The 18,938-nt window shown below is 39.6% G+C and overlaps 1 protein-coding gene and 1 pseudogene across 1 annotated transcript; one reads left to right on the top strand and one right to left on the bottom strand.

Moving 5' to 3' along the window:
* The first annotated feature begins 5,331 nt into the window (after positions 1-5,331).
* LOC124884731 lies at positions 5,332-6,266 on the top strand (annotated as a pseudogene).
* Positions 6,267-8,758: 2,492 nt separating this feature from the next.
* On the bottom strand, positions 8,759-9,673 carry LOC124884636 (olfactory receptor 52E4-like). The gene has a single exon (XM_047392666.1). The coding sequence runs from the start codon at positions 9,671-9,673 to the stop codon at positions 8,759-8,761; it is 915 nt and encodes a 304-aa protein (XP_047248622.1).
* Between the last annotated feature and the right edge of the window lie 9,265 nt (positions 9,674-18,938).

The following is an 18,938-nucleotide window of genomic DNA, read 5'->3' as shown; positions in this document are numbered from 1 at the left end:
CTACGAAATAAACATTAATAGTGGATTTAACTGCGTTGAATGTACTTTAAATGTCAAACACTTGAATTAGCAGAAAATTAGAACAGGAATAGGACGGAAGTGCTTGGAGAATTTAAAACAGGAACTTGAATAAATTTACAATCTGAAAGGTTTTTACAGTTTAGGATACTGGATTCTAAGTCTTCGCAAGTAAGTCTTTCACAGATAAATTAGTGTTTGCGATGCACTATGGCAGTCTATGTGTACAAAATAAAATAGGCTTGTTCTCTTTAAACAATGAATTTTAATAAATGTTCGTCACTGAAAGGAAGAAAAAGCAATGTTCTCTTTAAGGCAAAATATAGCTTTGACATCTTTCGCAAATAGAGAAACTACAATGTGATCTGGATGTCTTTCAATAATTATATGGGGAACTGTTTGATTGTGTGTACAGACAATAATCAATTAACATAATCTTTGTTAGTGGAAAACAGCAGCGGTGTTTGATGTGGCTATAAACAAAGTCTCAGACTATCAGCAAACTAAGAGGTTTATATCTTAGGAGGGAGGAATGAACTGCCTCCTATGGCCCTCGTTATCTTCTTTACGAAAAGTCCCAGACGTTGGAGAGACAACGCCAAACATCACATTCCTTGCACAAAGCACAAAATTGCAGACTCCATTAAGTATTCGCACCCCGAATACAGACGAATAAGGGCTAAACACTTGGCATAGAAGTTAAAACTTATCTTTTAGATAAGAATGTGAAGGAACCAACCCTAACGGAGCTGTGATCTCTGGTACTGGATGCTACCTTTTAACTGAAAGGAAACTGACAATACTTGCAGGAGAGACAAAGTATCATAAAATGTGTTTATTAGTAAATAATTAGTGTTTAAGTTAAGTTTGTATCATGAAGATACAACATTATTCACACATACAAGGACACAGAATGTAAATAAACAAGAAAACTTTGAATGTTGAAAACTGACTTCTTCATCTGAAAGCTTGCAGTAACAGGATGAAGTTGACTATAGAATATCAGCTGAAATCTGATAAATTAACAAAATAGCAGAAACATTAGCAAAGTTAAATTGTCATCTGATCTGTTTAAAAAGGAAGACTATCAGTGGAGAATATGTATCTCTCTGATCAAAGGCGGGTTAAGTCAAGTTTATGAGATCGATTTAAGAATAAAATAACACGAGGTGAGGTCACACACGGTTTTATAAAATGACTAATTTCTGAATGATAATAAAATGCGCACCAGACAAACTATTTTTAGGCACTGGATCAGATTGAAGACTGTTTAACTTATTTTGAGTTAGTGTACAAAAACACAGTAGTGTGCAATGTTAATCTATCTCTTTTCGGGATAATGTTTGAGAAATACATACAGGTCCTTCTCAAAATATTAGCATATTGTGATAAAGTTCATTATTTTCCATAATGTCATGATGAAAATTTAACATTCATATATTTTAGATTCATTACACACTAACTGAAATATTTCAGGTCTTTTATTGTCTTAATACGGATGATTTTGGCATACAGCTCATGAAAACCCAAAATTCCTATCTCCCAAAATTAGCATATCATTAAAAGGGTCTCTAAACGAGCTATGAACCTAATCATCTGAATCAACGAGTTAACTCTAAACACCTGCAAAAGATTCCTGAGGCCTTTAAAACTCCCAGCCTGGTTCATCACTCAAAACCCCAATCATGGGTAAGACTGCCGACCTGACTGCTGTCCAGAAGGCCACTATTGACACCCTCAAGCAAGAGGGTAAGACACAGAAAGACATTTCTGAACGAATAGGCTGTTCCCAGAGTGCTGTATCAAGGCACCTCAGTGGGAAGTCTGTGGGAAGGAAAAAGTGGCAGAAAACGCTGCACAACGAGAAGAGGTGACCGGACCCTGAGGAAGATTGTGGAGAAGGTCTGATTCCATAAGGACCTGTAGTTTAGAACAATATCTGTGCTGATAGGATGAGGTAGAATGGCACTTCATGCTTCCAGGGGAAAAGGTGTTTACTTAAACTATCCTTGTTAACTTCTGTTTCTTTCTTTTGCATGAAAACCCTGAGCGAATATAATTGATTATCACTGCTAAAAGGAGCAGTTCAGATCTCTCTATCAATAGCTTTTTACAGGTGATGAGAGGGAACCAAATTGACCTACAGAACGTTTCCCTTCGTTGATGTGGAGGCTGGACCTGGGTTGTTGTTCAGAGAGCTTTTAGAAGAAAGTTCTTTCTGAATGGAAAATGGTTTGACCATTTATTTTATTTCTTAAGAACTTTATGTATTTTATATTTGCTGCAGCACAATTCTAATCTAAAAGTTTAACTTGTTAAATTTGGTTTCAAAGTTTCATTTCTGCTCATAATTATTTTGTTTTCTGAGATTCCTATGTACCCGGGGCTGGAGTTTGAGCACTGCTGTGAAAGTTATCACACCCTTGTTCATATCATCATCGCACTGGACTATGATAAAGGAGGACGTTGAGGAAATACAGAAAAGGTGATACAACGATACCCAATTTACATGTGATACTTCTGTTACAACTATGATCTGAACGAGTTCCCTGACATCTGATGCTTGGATAACATGCATGATGTAATAACTAAGAGGAGATTAGTAAGGGTTTAACTGCCTTTTTTGTTGAACGTTTTCTCCTGTTTCTGTTAATTTAGGAAGGTAAGATAAATGTCTTTGGTTTCAATTTCTTTTATTAGGTAAGTTTTATCCATAAAAGGCAGATCTGTTATTTTGGCCTGGGTTGACCCTGAAGTTACAACAATCTCCTTTTTGCACAACTTAAGTTTTGATACTAGATACATTAGTTGGTTTCATATTCTTTAATTATTTAGAGCTTTGAATGGTTTAGAGGGGAATATTTAGAGCAGTTAAATGGACACAAACAGTAATCGGACTGTGGAGACATCAAGAATACAATTATATACGGACGAAGGATGTTTAATTAGACATGTGGTACTTTAATGTCATGGCTTAGCAAGATACTGGTCAGTATTCTCTGTCTTCTCAGAATGACACCAATCCAGAGACTGGTCGTACAAGTAACCTTTTTGGGACTCAGAGACCGATGGACACATGAAGACTTTGTTGGACCCTGAACCAGGATAAATGTGATGCAGAACAATAAAGGTGTAAAGAACCAATCTAAGAGACTAAAGAAGGTTCAAGGAAGACCAAAGACAGTGACTGAACTACACTGTGTTGCTGCTGAGAATTTACCTGATGTTTTTCTATTTTCTGTTATAACTTCAAGCTGGTCTTTATGTCGTTTTAATGTTCTGAATTGATTCAAGCTGTTTATGCACTCTGATAGAAAGGGAGCATCCATTCTAGTGATATTCAGCTCCAGAGGTTCAACAGGTCAATGTTTTCTGTTACATATATTGTGGTGAATAGGAATGATGAACCAGGACCTGATTGGCATGAAAGATCCTTAAAATAGATGATAATGATACATATTAGATTCAAAATCTCTTGTTCAGATTGGCCAAGAACGAGATTTCTCTGAGGCCTCCAGACGTTTTTTCCTGCCTTTTAGGACGGGTGGGTTTTTCGACTGGAGGTCCTAAGCTGACCTGAAGGTTCCCTTCATCGACACGCAGCTTGTGAATTTGACAGACATGGATGTTTTCCATGGGTGAGTTGATGAGATGTGTTCCTGAACGAGACTTTTGGGAAGAACTACAGAGTAGCCGGATTTGGTCTAATTAGTGAATAATTTCAGTTTATCATAGTCTAACACAGATAAAATAATGTGCGCATAGGAGCTCTAAATAGGATCCAGTTATCCAGTTAATCCTTTCTGCAATATACATTTCTAAAGAAATAGCGCCCTCTAGAGTTTAACATTTGTAAGATGTAAAACATAAATTCAGTATTTATGTTTTTAGCTAGGTACCAATGTGTCCTCTGACAGCTTGCTCATCAAGGTCTTTTGGGTCGGTCGGCAGATGGAACATGAAACACTTTTTACTGTCTAAGCTCAAACTGCTTGAAATGATACAGGGGTGAGTTTAGGATGTCTTGTATTGCTTCACGTCTAATATTGTCCTTTGTATGCAAATTTATTTACCAACATTTGTGAAATTCATTCACAACATTGGCTATATTCACAGCAAAACGGGTACAAAGCTAATTAGCATCACTTTTCCATAAGGGATTAACATTGACACTTAATTAAAGACATAAAATACCAACATGCACCAGTTATGCTTTCTGCAAGACACATACCTTAAAAGAATAAGATACAGCCTGTCATGTATGCTGCCTTGCAAAAGTATCCCCTCCTTGGCTTCTGACCTATCTTGTTACATTCTAACATGCAATTGAAATGTTTTTATTGCATAAAAAACAACTGAAAATTGTCATGTGCATATCTATCCAGCATCTGGAGCTCCATCAAATCCATTATCTTTAAATCAAAAGCACATGATACCAACAAGAAACCTGCCAGGAGAGTCGCCCACCAGAACTCACAGACCGAAAAAGGAGGGCAATAAACGTAGAGGCAGCACAGAGACCAAAGGTAACCCTGGAGGAGCTGCAGAGTTCCACAGCGGAGACTGAAATATCTGTCCATAGGACCACAACAAGCCTCCATAGAGCTGGGCTTCATGGAAGAGTGGCCGGAAAAAAGTCCAAAATATCAGTGAGTTGATGGGTCAGAACATCTTCCAACTTAAAGCAGAAATGACACAAGTTGGTATTTTTGGTCTAAAAAATGCAAGGTTATGAATCAGAACTCAACTAAACTCCATGGTGTTAAAGACCACAGTGCATGCAGAAAAAACCACCAGATGCTTGTATTTTCAGTAGGTTAGATTATTTATTGGTGTCTTCACTGATTCTCCGTAAAAAATCAGCCAGGCAGCTACAGCTAATCCAAAATGCTGCTGCTACGGTCCTGGCCAACACCAGGAAAATGGATCACATTACACCCTGCCTTAAATCACTGCATTGGCTCTGTGCTTGTCAGAGGAATTTAAATCTTGCTGATGGTCTAAAAAACACTAAATGGTTTTGGACCTAAATACATTTCAGAGTTGCTGCATTCAGGTATGAACTATGCATACCCCTCAAGTTAACACAGACCAGCTCACTCTGCATTTCCAGGACCAAAACTGAACAAGGTGAAACAGCATTTCTATGCTCCTCAGCTCTGGATTAAACTGCCTAAAAACCTGAGATGTGCAGAAACTGTTGGTTCCTTTAAATCAGGACAGAAAACCTTACTGTTTACTACAGCTTACACATGGATGTGTGGTGTTGATTTATGATTCAGTTTCTTTTTTTGATTCCTCGTTAAACCAAACATGTTGAACTCCACTTCTTCCCCTCTGACCTATTTCATTCTTGGAGCTTATATGGATGTTGGAAGATTGCGGTACTTGTACTTCTTGATAACTGCAGTATTATACATTATAATTCTGATTATCAACACCTTGATGATCGTGGTGATCTGTGTGAACAGGAGCTTACATGAACCCATGTAGATGTTTCTGTGCAGCCTGTTTGTGAATGAACTGTACGGCAGCTCAGGCTTGTTTCCCTTCTTGCTGGTTCAGATCCTCTCTGATGTTCACAGAGTTGCTGCTCTTCTCTGCTTCCTGCAGATCTTCTGCCTCTACTCCTATGTAAATATTGAGTTTTGTAATTTAGCTATCATGTCTTATGACAGATACCTCGCTATCTGTTATCCTCTCCAGTATCACATAATGTTGACTCATTACAAGGTTATTCTTTTGATTATTATGATCTGGCTGTACTCTTTTGTAAAATGTCTGATTACATTATTATTAACTGTCCGTCTAACCCTGTGTGGAAATGTTTTAAACAGCACATTTTGCCGTAACTACCTTGTTGTTAACTTAGCATGTTCTGACACCAGATTGAACAACATTTATGGACTGTTTGGAACTGTCCTCACAGTCTTGGTCCCCCTGCTGCCCATCTTTTATTCTTACATCCTCATGGTTGTTTTCTCTGGGTCTAAACAGACGAGACAGAAAACCATCAACACCTGGCTTCACTCTTCAACTTCTGCTCCGGCTGTTTATTTGAAAGTCTTCATAGTAGGTTCGATATAATTACATTACCGAGTGGGTTGCAGATTATTTTGTCGCTGTATTTTGTGATATTTCAATCTCTTCTGAATCCCATCATGCATGGGATGAAGCTGACAAAAATAAGAAATGCATGTAAGCAGTTGTTCTGGAATAAGTTAATTAATGATCAACTACTTACATGAATACAGATAACTGTAAATGTTCTACTTCTCTAGTCTTCAGTAAAAAAAAGTACATGATTTTATCTTAATATATTATACCATTGGATTGGAAATTCTCTATAGAACAAACCCTGCTTAGTAGTGTTTTGGCATTCCAGTTTAATTTCAAAGTAGCCAGTTTTGAAAAGCCATCAGGATTTATCTAGTTTTGTTGCTAGGTGGACAAATGGCCTGGATCAGTTTTAAATTGTAATTTGTAATTTTTATAAATACCTATTATTATTATTATTATTATAAGGCCAGGTTTTACCTCTCCTTTGTTCCAGTGGCTGCTGGAGAAAGGCTTCTTATATTGTTCAGTGTAATGAGTGTAATCACTGGGATAACCCAAATAAATGCAAGCTGGGATTACCCTTATTGTTGCATCACTGGTTTGATTTAAACAGAGCATTTCAGGTTATAAAAATGTTTAAGATGCAACAGGAGGTTCCACAATAATCTAAAGAAATCTTTTGAAAAAAAATGCAGTACAAGCACACTGAAGAGATGGAGCTGAAGTTTTAGATGTAGTTAAAGAGGTGACGTCTGAGCAACAGAGATGTAAGGACAATTTTCAAGATTTCTAAATTTAATAAGGCCATAGCAATCTGGTTCACCAGGAGATAGCTGCGCTGCCAGCTGCTCAGTCAACTCTGGTCATAAAGTCCCTTATGTATCTAGCATTAACACCTTCTTAATCGCACCTGGTCTGTCTCCAAAAACAATCGTAGCTGTACAGGGGTTGGACAATGAAAGTGAAACACCTGTCATTTTAGTGTGGGAGGTTTCATGGCTAAATTGGACCAGCCTGGTAGCCAGTCTTCATTGATTGCACATTCCACCAGTAAGAGCAGAGTGTGAAGGTTCAATTACCAGGGTAAGAGCACAGTTTTGCTCAAAATATTGAAATGCACACAACATTATGGGTGACATACCAGAGTTCAAAAGAGGACAAATTGTTGGTGCACGTCTTGCTGGCGCATCTGTGACCAAGACAGCAAGTCTTTGTGATGTATCAAGAGCAACGGTATCCAGGGTAATGTCAGCATACCACCAAGAAGGACGAACCACATCCAACAGGATTAACTGTGGATGCAAGAGGAAGCTGTCTGAAAGGGATGTTCGGGTGCTAACCCGGATTGTATCCAAAAAACATAAAACCACGGCTGCCCAAATCACGGCAGAATTAAATGTGCACCTCAACTCTCCTGTTTCCACCAGAACTGTCCGTCAGGAGCTCCACAGGGTCAATATACACGGCCGGGCTGCTATAGCCAAACCTTTGGTCACTCATGCCAATGCCAAACGTTGGTTTCAATGGTGCAAGGAGCGCAAATCTTGGGCTGTGGACAATGTGAAACATGTATTGTTTTCTGATGAGTCCACCTTTACTGTTTTCCCCACATCCAGGAGAGTTACGGTGTGGAGAAGCCCCAAAGAAGCGTACCGCCCAGACTGTTGCATGCCCAGAGTGAAACATGGGGGTGGATCAGTGATGGTTTGGGCTGCCATATCATGGCATTCCCTTGGCCCAATACTTGTGCTAGATGGGCGCGTCACTGCCAAGGACTACCGAACCATTCTTGAGGACCATGTGCATCCAATGGTTCAAACATTGTATCCTGAAGGCGGTGCCGTGTATCAGGATGACAATGCACCAATACACACAGCAACACTGGTGAAAGATTGGTTTGATGAACATGAAAGTGAAGTTGAACATCTCCCATGGCCTGCACAGTCACCAGATCTAAATATTATTGAGCCACTTTGGGGTGTTTTGGAGGAGCGAGTCAGGAAACGTTTTCCTCCACCAGTATCACGTAGTGACCTGGCCACTATCCTGCAAGACGAATGGCTTAAAATCCCTCTGATCACTGTGCAGGACTTGTATATGTCATTCCCAAGATGAATTGATGCTGTATTGGCTGCAAAAGGAGGCCCTACACCATACTAATAAATTATTGTGGTCTAAAACCAGGTGTTTCAGTTTCATTGTCCAACCCCTGTAGGTTTGTCTCATTGCCCACAGCCAGTAAGCTGTCACAAGTAAAGCTATCTGCCTCCCTTTACACTGCCCCCCAGTGGTGACCTTAGGTAGGTTTTTGTTGTAGATGTGTTATTTTTTCTTTAAAACCAGTGCACTCACCAGTTAAAGAGTTCAGCTAAAGAGAATTCTTTAGCTGGTGGCAAAAACCTATTCTTTGGTACAAAATACATGAAATATTAAAAGATGTTCATAGTGGTGAGACAAGGCCTTTATATACTCATTACATCAGTAAAATTCACTGTTGAAGCTCAGCCAAACTCTAAGGGGAAGAAAAGAACTGAGCAGCAATGCGACAATGTTTTATATTTTTTTATTTTTAATCTGCAATGAACAAGTTTAATAGTAAGTTTACTAGTTTCTGCTTTTTTCCTGTTTGGAGGTGGACGTTAATTCCCTAATAGTAGGAAACAACCTAGACTTAATGTGCTCAGTGTGTCAGCGTCTTCAGCATGTGCTGTCTGATCTCAGTGGTTCTGATGCCGTAGATGATCGGGTTGAAGCAGCTTGGAAACAACAGGTACATGGTGCTGAAGAAAACCCGGATGGCTTCAGGCAGCTCGCTTTTAACTCGATATGAAAGGAAAGCAATTAGAGCTAAAGTCAGACTGAAGGTGAGGACAATGATGTGTGTGATGCAGGTGTGTAGTGCTTTTACACCAGAACTGCTGGATCTCAACACAGAACTGAATATCAGAGTGTAAGAGGCAGTGATGACAAAGAAGTCAAAAACAGGAATGAAGAAAATAGCCATCAGTCCAGCCAGACTGTTGATGGCGATGCTTCCACAGGCCAGCTCCACCAAGGCCATGTGCTCACAGAAACAATGGTTCATCACATTTCTGCAAAATGAGAGCTTTCCTGCAAAACTCACAAACAGAGTGATGAGGAGCATGTTTCTGACAGCAAGTGGGATGATGAACTTCAGGAATCTCTGCAGTGCCATCAGTTCATGGTAGGAGAGCGGTGTGCAAATGGCAAAGTATCGATCCAGAGCCATCCATACCAGGAAGGTGGTCTGAAAAGCTCCAAAAAAGTGAATAAAGTGCATCTGAACCAGACAGCCAATCAGAGAGATCCCTTTCCAGTCAAACAGTAGGTTCAGCAGCATGTTGGGAACAAAGAATACTGGGAGGCAGAGTTCAACACAAGCCATGCCAGCGATGAGGATGCTCATTGGCTGATGAAGGCTTCTCTGAGAAACGATGACATATATCAGCAAGGAGTTGGCCAGCAGAGCAACAATGAACATGAGGAAGTAAGGGATGAAGAGGACCGGCCTCAGTTCTCCAAGTTCTTCAAAACCACTGAGGATAAAGTGCTTGTGTGAAGAGATGTTCTGCATCTTCTCTTCAATCGAAAACATGCCAGTTCGAAGCTTTATTTCAGCCAACCTGCAACAAAAGGTCAAATAATATGAGCTGAAGATTCAAAATTACAAGAGAAAACAGCATGCAGAGCAGAATGGATGTGCAGGAAAGCCAACTTGAATTTGATTTTGTCAGGCTGGAATACCTTCTGTATTTGGCCATTGCTTTGAAGCAGTAAATGACAAAGATCAGAGTATGTCCAGCTTAAAGAAAATGTCTGACGTAGCTAATGATAGTTTAGTGAGACCAACCAAGTGTCTGGTGTTGCAACAACCTCAGCAGATGTTGGTCTGCATTATTCTTTGAGTTATTGGCTACTTCAAGGGATATTAGCATCAAAAGGGTAAAGATTAGGCTCAACTTAATGTTAGCATGCTGAGGCTGAATAAATGTCCACTGCATTGGAGACTATCTTTGCAGAACTAGCTGCAGATTTTCAACCTTGTGGCAGATAGTTTCATTAAACTGTAGTTCTTACTGCAGCATCTTCCCATGCATTTTCCATTGTTTAACCAAGACCACATTTCAGGGTGACCAGTTTAAACAAAGATTCACAGACATCCCTCTTTCCACACTTAACCTTCTGCTCATCTCAAATCTTCACTGAACCAGGCATCCTCCCAGTAAGATATGTCCAAAACCTCTGCATAGGAAGGTGTCCTGTAGGTATCCTTACCAGATGTTTAAACTCCCTTAACTAGCCTCTTTCGATCCTTTTGATCTTATTTGTTGAGGCCTTAGGTTAGGCTTGGAGCACATTTCTAAGCCAAAGAGGGACTGAGGGGGACCAAAAAAGCAAGGTGTGGATGCCTGAACATGCCTAAAGATCGTAGAAGGTCCTGGCTGAAGGATGTCAAATATAGAAAGTATGTGACTATAGCTAAAGTTAGAGCTGAAAGTTGGGGAATGCCAAATATGGTACTCTATGTGAGTCATCTGGAAGTCTACAAAGGAGGCTGTATCTAAAGTTCATAAGGGATTCTCCAACATTCAGCATGAGATTCCTCCAGAAAAGAAGATCGATCGGTCATTTTGATGCGGGTCTGGTTGGAATAAAGTCCTCTTTTTGTTCAACTGAAGTCTGTGTCAAACCGAGCCCTGAGACATGATGGTGATCATAACCCCCTCAAAATATACAACAACAGCTCATGGCCCAGGTGAGGGTTGGAACCAGCTTTACCTTTCAACTCAGTTCTGTCTTCACCACGACAGATCCACACAGCGTCGGCATCATGTAAAAACTTTCCTAAACTGTAAGTGGTCCCACTGTGCTTCAACTCGGGTACAAGACTCAAGCATACTTTAGATCTTCCATTTAGTCCCTGTAGTAAGTCCCTGGGTCTGTCCCTGGTCTCCTCTCAGTAGGATGTGTGGTGGAAACCTCCAACAGGAGATTACAAGAAGCTTCCTGATTAGATTAACCATCTTCGCTGAGTCTTTTCAATGTGGAGCAGCTTCCCCTGAATGATAGCGGTCCTCTCACAGGGGAGGCTCATTTCAGCTTCTTGTATCGAGGATCTCTCATGACCACAGGAGAGGGTTGGAGCATAGATAGATTACTAAATCCAGAGTTTCACCTTTTATCCCAGGTCTTTTTTTACTGCCACAGATCGTAGTACCCCCCTCCCCCCAATTGCTGTAAATAAAGCTCTGATCTATCCATCCATCTCCTTCTCCGATCAACCAGGAAAGATACTGGAACCCCTCTGCCTGAAACAGAATCTTTCCTAACTGAGGTCAAAGTCTGCCCTTTTACTGGTTTAGAAAATGTCCTCAGACTTAGAAGAGCTGACTCCTGGTTGCTTTACACTTGGCTATGAACCGCTCCAGCAGTTTCAGGTCATGTAATGATAAATGGCTTGTACTTGTATATCACTTGCTTTATCAAGTCCCCAGAGACCCCAAACGCTTCACCCTACATTCAGTCATCCACCCATTCATCCTCACATTCACTCACTGACATGTCTTTACGATGCCAACAGAACCACATAATTTGCTAAGTGCAAAGTCAAGGCTCTGAGGTTCTGGAAATAGATGCCCTCTTTTCTTTGGTTTCACATTGAGATCTGTTCAGTTCATTTTTTTGTACGTAGCAATAATTCAAAAACAAATATCATCTCAATGCACTTTAAAAGAAAAACAGACTTTATAAATGTACAGAGGTAAATAATGAATGCAGCTCACACGGATCCAAGTTCATACCCAGCTGATTGTTTTAAGACACTGACTAGTGGCAATATCTTCTGAGCAAGAATATGGCGACAGTAGAAAGAATGTCTCCCTTTTAACGCGATGAAACCTCCAGCAGAACCATCTGTCCTGTCATTGAGCAACACAAACAGGATAGGAAACTAGGAGCAGGCCTGGAGGGGTCCTACCTGACTCATTACATTATTCTTCTTCTTCTGTCAGAGGACCAAAGATCATGGTCTCAGACTTACAAATCATCTACTAATGGGAGCTTCAAAATACTTCAAAAACAGTTTGTTTTTTTGCAAAGTCTTCTGTGTTTTCTCTTGGATGTCCATATAAAATTAATACACAAAAAGAATTTAGGTTTCATGTGATAACAGCTCAGGATTTTGTACCGCGCATAAACTTTTATTTATTATATATATTTTTAGCCCTGTCCAAAAACAAAAGAAAACCTTACAGAAGAATTGGTTAAATGTTTACCTAAATGAGGGACTGATGTGATTTTTTGACATAAACCATAACAGAATCCTCATAAACCATCAACATTACAGTGTGCAGCTTCTCTGTCTGACCAGGCCTTAAAAACTGAACAGAAACAGCAGAGCTTTCTGTTTCTCTGCATGATATGTGTGAGAGAACAAGCAGAACATCAGAAAAACCCCAAACTCTGTTTTACAGAGATAATAAAAGTGATTCTGAAAGAGCAATGAGAAGAAACAGCTGTGGCACCTTCTCAAAGTGTCTGAAATTTTAAGAGTAAATTAACTTGTGTGTTTTTAACTGCAATAAGTTTCAAACCACTCCAAGCTGATGTAATATGAGAAAATCACCTGTATTCCCTGTTCAGTACTCAGTGCAGTTCTCATTATTAGTAGCAGATGCTGCTGCAGAAAAAAATCTACCTCTTTTCAACAATTTGTAGCAGATAAAGAACAGTAGGGAAAATAAGTTTCCACAGATACAAAAAATCAGCACAAATTAGTCCCGAAATTAAGTTATCTATAAATAAGTGGATGAACAAGTGGAATAAGTAGTAATAACATAAAGAAAGGTAGCAGCAAAAAGGTCACACTGCCATTTCACACACTGACGGCTTCGGTTCCAGACATAATTCTAAACTTCTGAATGATCTGGAAATGGGAGAGCTTCAGAAAGACCTGGAAAAGACCAGGTTTTATTTCATGAAAACAATAAGTAATGCACTCAGCCACAATGTCCTCTATGCACAATTACTGCACAAGACTCCACCGCTGAAGAAAACGCATGTTCAAGGAGATATAGTTGCTCAGATGAGACCAAAAGTGAACTATTTGGATGTCAGTAAATAAAACATGTTTCAAGGAGGAATGGCACCACAAAAACCCCAGACCAACAATGAAGTTAGCAGGTGAGAACATGATGGTGTGGGGTTGCTTTTCAGCACATGGTTCTGGCAGACTTTATATGAATGAAGAATGGATGAAGACAGAAATATTATGAATAAACAGATTTTTCAGCTAGACAATGAATCCAAACTCACACCTACTGAGACTTTCAGCTCGTTTTACAAAAATAAATTATCCTGCTGGTATGAAGCAGCCAATCACCTGCCTGGAATTTAATTGAAAATCTGTGGAAACAATTGAAGATCAGAATGGTTAGAGGAAGCCTCAAGAACCTTCAAGATGTGAAGACAGTGTGTGTAGAAGAATCTGCATACAGGAGAGATCTCCAAGCAATCATTCAGTAAGCATGTTCTCTGTTTAATTCCACTTCATTGAAAATAACTTATTTTATGGACTAAATGGTGTGGATTCCTCTTTGTGTGGATTACTTGGTTTGTTACCAACGATTAGGGTGAATTTCATGCCAATCGCCATGTGAGAAAAATATTTACGTAGAAAAACTTATTTCCCCACATTATCTACAGAATGCACCTTTCTTATGACGCAATCACAATATTGTGTTTTAAACTTTGTTTTCAATGGCCAAGAAGACATTACGCAATGAGAAAATAAACCTGCTACATTTAATCTGTAGCATACACAGGTTGATCACCAGATAAACCTGCCTGCTACTGATGTTTTCAACAAGGTTTACATGACGTGTGTGTGCGTCACACCCACACACGTCATGTAAACCCTACATAAAGTCGCCAACCGAAACCTTGTGTCTCCAGAAATAAACTTTTCGTTTTTGTAGGAATTTTATAAATAAACCACAGATGCAGAGGATGATCAATAGAGGATTGAAAATGACATCATACACCACTGCTACAGAATCAACACAACTGCAACACAAACATCGTGAACCAATAATGACATCACTTCTCTCACATCACGCTGTGAAGATGCTTTATTTATCTGTGATGGTTGAAACTAAAAGTGAAACTTAACCATCACTTGCTGTCCATTTTAATAATTATTTGACAACTTTGGGGCAGTAACGGAGCATTTCAATTTTATTTCCAGAGGGTGAGTTGATCCATTATTATGAAAAAAACAGGGACATCATAAAAAAGTCACATACCCAGTCATAACCCAGCCGGACACTGTGAATTCCACCCCGTTGCTCTCCAGTATACTTTTGAATGCATGACAAGACTTGATGTTCCACTAAATCTCCTCCAGTTTGTCACATTTAAAATGATTTAACAGGTGTTTTTCAAAACACCAGCATTCATGGCAGGATAGGAAACTCCAGCTACCTTTGACATTTATTAAACGTTTGGTAATACATATCGCTTACGGTATATTCAGGCATAAGAATTCAGATGTCTTTATGTTAAAACTTTCATAGTGAGTTTGAACCAAGTCTGTTGTCATTGAGTGTGATGCCTCACCAATGTCCTTATTTATCCCTGATGACCTACAGACCTACAACCAAATCTCATGCAGTGTCAGAGGTTTTCCTGAAAAATCATGCAGTGTTACTGCTACTGCAACCATAGTCTGATCCATGAGCACTCCTACAGCTGTCTCCTCACCCTCGTCGCCCTGTGTCAGTCAGAATCTGATAATCAGAGCATTGAGGCCTTCAAAATATTTTTAATTATGTAGAAGTAAAAAGTACAGTGCAGTAAAACTACTCCTAGAAGTAATCTTTTTCCAAAAAGTTACTTAAAGCTGCAGTAAGGAATTTTGAGAAAACATGGACTTGGCCTTTGTACCTGTCTTTGTTTTTCATGAGCAGGCGCCGCTCGAGAAATTGGCAATTTTCCTGTAACGTTCAGTTGTTTCTCCACCATTAGCACACCTGCAACACATTGACAGTCTTTAGCTTGAACAGCAGTACGCGCTATGGGAGGGGGTGCAGCGTGTACCCGAGCATGATTGACATCGCTAAGACATTCCTCCTGGGTCTGATTGGTTGGTACTGACCAGGAGCAGTATATTTCTGCAAATTCAATTCAGTTTATTTATATAGCGCCAATTCACAACACATGTCGTCTCAAGGCACTTCACAAAAGTCAGGGACATACATTCTGTCATTTTCAGTATAGATCTGACCCACATACAAAGAACACTCAGAAGAGAAAGTTTTATGGATTTTATTGTCAGCAAAGTAATCCGGGATGAGGACTGGAAAGCACGTTAAAACACATACTTTCTGTTGCTGTATTTAACATTTGGGGACTCTCCGTGTCTTACACGGATTTTCTAGTAGTGGAAAGGGATCGCTAGCTTAGCATTAGCTTTAGCTCCACCATGGATACCCATTCTGCTGTTTCTCTCTCTGAGTCTCCTCCTCTCTCCTCCTCTCTGTGTCAGATGTTCAGTTACTTCTCTGCCACTCAGCATTTGATCCAGTCGACCATAATATTCTCTTAAAAAGGCTGGAATATGCTGTAGGGATCAGGGGAACAGCGCTAGGCTGGTTTAAATCTTATCTGTCTGACAGATTCCAGTTTGTTCATGTAAATGACAAATCATCTTCAAACTCCAGGGTTAATTGTGGAGTACCACAGGGTTCAGTACTTGGGCCAATTCTCTTTACTATATATATGCTTCCAATAGGTCAAATTATCAAGCAGCATAGGATAAATTTCACTGTTACGCTGATGATACTCAGCTTTACTTATCCATAAATCCTGATGAACCCAACCAGTTAGATAGACTACAAGCATGTCTTGAAGATATAAAAACTTGGATGACTTTAAATTTTTTGCTTCTAAATTCAGACAAGACAGAAGTTGTCGTCTTTGGACCGGAGTCTTTAAAAAAGAAACTGCTTAGTCAATCACTTAACCTGGATGGCACCTCTGATAATAAAGTGAAAAACCTTGGTGTTACTTTTGACCAGGACATGTCAGCTAAATCCTATATTAAACAGGTTTCTAGGATTTCCTTCTTTCACCTCCAGAACATTGCCAAAATTAGAAATATCCTGTCCAGGAGTGACGCTGAAAAACTAGTCCAAGCATTTGCTACTTCAAGGCTGGACTATTGTAATTCTTTACTATCAGGATGTTCACAAAATGCAGTTAAAAGCCTTCAGCTGATTCAAAATGCTGCAGCAAGAGTTCTGATAAAAATTAAAAAGAGAGATCATATTTCTCCTATTTTAGCTTCCCTTCATTGGCTCCCTGTTAAATCCAGAATAGAATTTAAAATTCTCCTCCTCACATATAAAGCCCTTAATGATCTAGCTCCATCATACATCAGAGATCTGATTGGTCCATATGTTCCTAACAGAGCACTTTGTTCTCAGACTGCAGGTTTACTGGTGGTTCCTAGAGTCTCTAGAAGTGGAATGGGAGGCAGATCCTTTAGTTATCAGGCTCTTCTCCTGTGGAACCAGCTCCCAGTTTTAGTCTGTGAGGCAGACACCCTGTCTACTTTTAAGGCTAGGCTTAAAACGTTCCTTTTTGATAAAGCTTATAGTTAGAGTAGCTTAGTTTATCCTGAGCTATCTTCCTTATTTTTTACCTCCGTCTTCTTCCCTCCCTGTTGGTTGGAGTAAGGGGGAGTCAGGTTTAGCCTAAACCGGCTCAGTTATGGTTGAGGTGCAAACACACCCTCCATTTCTGCTACCTGTACGACCCCTTCTCTTTTCCAGTGGTTATAATCAGTCTGACAGAGAGAGGTATCCCAATCCTTGTGGTTTTTAGTATAACAATGACCATCAGTGGGACCCTTTGTGGGGTTCCTTGAGACGACATTATTGTAAATAAGCACCATTTAACTAAATAATCTCAACTGAAACTATCTGTGTAGTTATGCTGCTATAGGCTTAGGCTGCTGGAGGACATAATGACCACTTTCTCCCTCTTCGCTACATTCTCACACTACTCTCCAATTTTGCATTATTTGCTGTTATTTCAGTTTTTAACTTTGTTCTCTCTATTCTCTTCCTAGAAGCTACACCTGGCCTGACTCTGTGTCTACCTGTGACACCTTTCTGGAGAGGGGCATCGTCTGAGCTTCTGCTGGCAACAACTTAATGCTCACCTTCTACAGATGATCCACATGGCCCTGTCTTTTAGTGTTTAACCCTTTCTCTCTCCTAGACATGGCAATTGACTGAGCTTCTACTGTGACTAACTCTATGTGCTCTCTTTCAAACTCTAACCTTGAAAACTGGCTCAGAGTTTATCTGTTCTTTCTTTCTAGGTGAAACAACTAAAGGAGCTACATCCATTAACATTTACTTTTCCTTCCCATAGAAAGCGCCATTTTCTCTCCAATTTTCTAACACTGTGCTTTAAAGTATGTAGCTCTGAATTAAAAGAGGGAGCTAACCTCCTATGAATGATTACCTTCTATTTCAAGGGTGCTGCATTGTCTAATGCATCATGCAGTGATGAGGTAACACTATAAACAAGAGAATCAATTTGTGAAGGGGAAGTAACAGAATTATTGCCCTCCACTGTGTTTTTCTGTGATAATGAGGAAATTAAAAGTGGAACAGATTCTTTAAAAGGTTGTTACAGCATTGTCTGATAATGATTTACTATAATGAAATTTTCTTTCAGGTGTGGAGTACTCGGTTAAATTAAACTCAAAGGTTATTAAGAAATGGTCAGACAGGACAGGGTTATGAGGAAATATTGTTGTGTCTTTACACTCAATGCCATATATCAGCACAAGGTCCAGTGAATGAAGACAAAGGTGGGTAGGTTTGTTGATGTTTTGTGCAAAGCCAATTGAGTCTAAGATAGCATTAAAGGCTATATTTAGGCTATCACTTTCAGTGTCAACATGAATGTTAAAATCCCCCACTATAATAACCTTATCTGTATTTAACACTAAATCAGATAAAAGGTCTGAAAACTGATCTAAAAATTTAGAGTAAGCACCTGGAGGACGGTACAAAACAACAAACAGAAGTGGTTTTAGTGCTTTGCAATTTGGATGAGGAAAACTAAGGATTAAATATTCAAAAGAGTTGTAGCTATTGATTGGTCTGGGACTAATCAATAAATCAGACTGAAAGATGGTTGCTACTCCTCGCCCAGTATTTCGAGGAATGTGTAAATTTAAATAATTAGTAGGAGTTGACTCATTTATAGTAACATAATCCTCTTGCTGCAGCCAGGTTTCTATGAGGCAAAATAAATCAATCTGATTGTCACAAATCAGGTCACTAACTAGCAAAGTCTTTGAAGAGAGAGATCTTATGTTCAGTAAGCCACATTTAATTGTTTTATTTTACTTTTCAGTCTGAATTGTGTTTATTTTTATTAGATTTTCCTGATTTCCTCCTTTTACATTATTTTTTAATCCATTCAATTTTGGCCGTGGGCGAGACAGTCTTAATAGGGTAATGGCTGGGTAGCAGTACAGAAGCTGCAGAGAGGAGTGTTAAACTACGACCCTGCTTCCTGGTCTGAACCCTGGGTCATCAGAGTTCTGGAGAACTAATAAATTCAGCCAGATTCCTAGAAAGAAGAGCTGCTCCATCCAAAGGGGGATGGATGCCGTCTCTCCGGATCAGACCAGGTTTTCCCCAAAATGTTCGGCAATTATCAATGTAGCCCACATTGTTTTCTGGACACCATCTAGACAGCCAGCGGTTGAATGACAGCATGCGGCTAAACATGTTGTCACTGGTCAGATCAGGAAG

The sequence above is a fragment of the Girardinichthys multiradiatus genome, chromosome 18 (genome assembly GCF_021462225.1).
Source record: "Girardinichthys multiradiatus isolate DD_20200921_A chromosome 18, DD_fGirMul_XY1, whole genome shotgun sequence".
In the NCBI taxonomy this organism is placed as follows: Eukaryota; Metazoa; Chordata; class Actinopteri; order Cyprinodontiformes; family Goodeidae; genus Girardinichthys; species Girardinichthys multiradiatus.
Note: the sequence above shows the minus strand (reverse complement) of the source record. Positions and strands in the feature narration are given on the sequence as shown.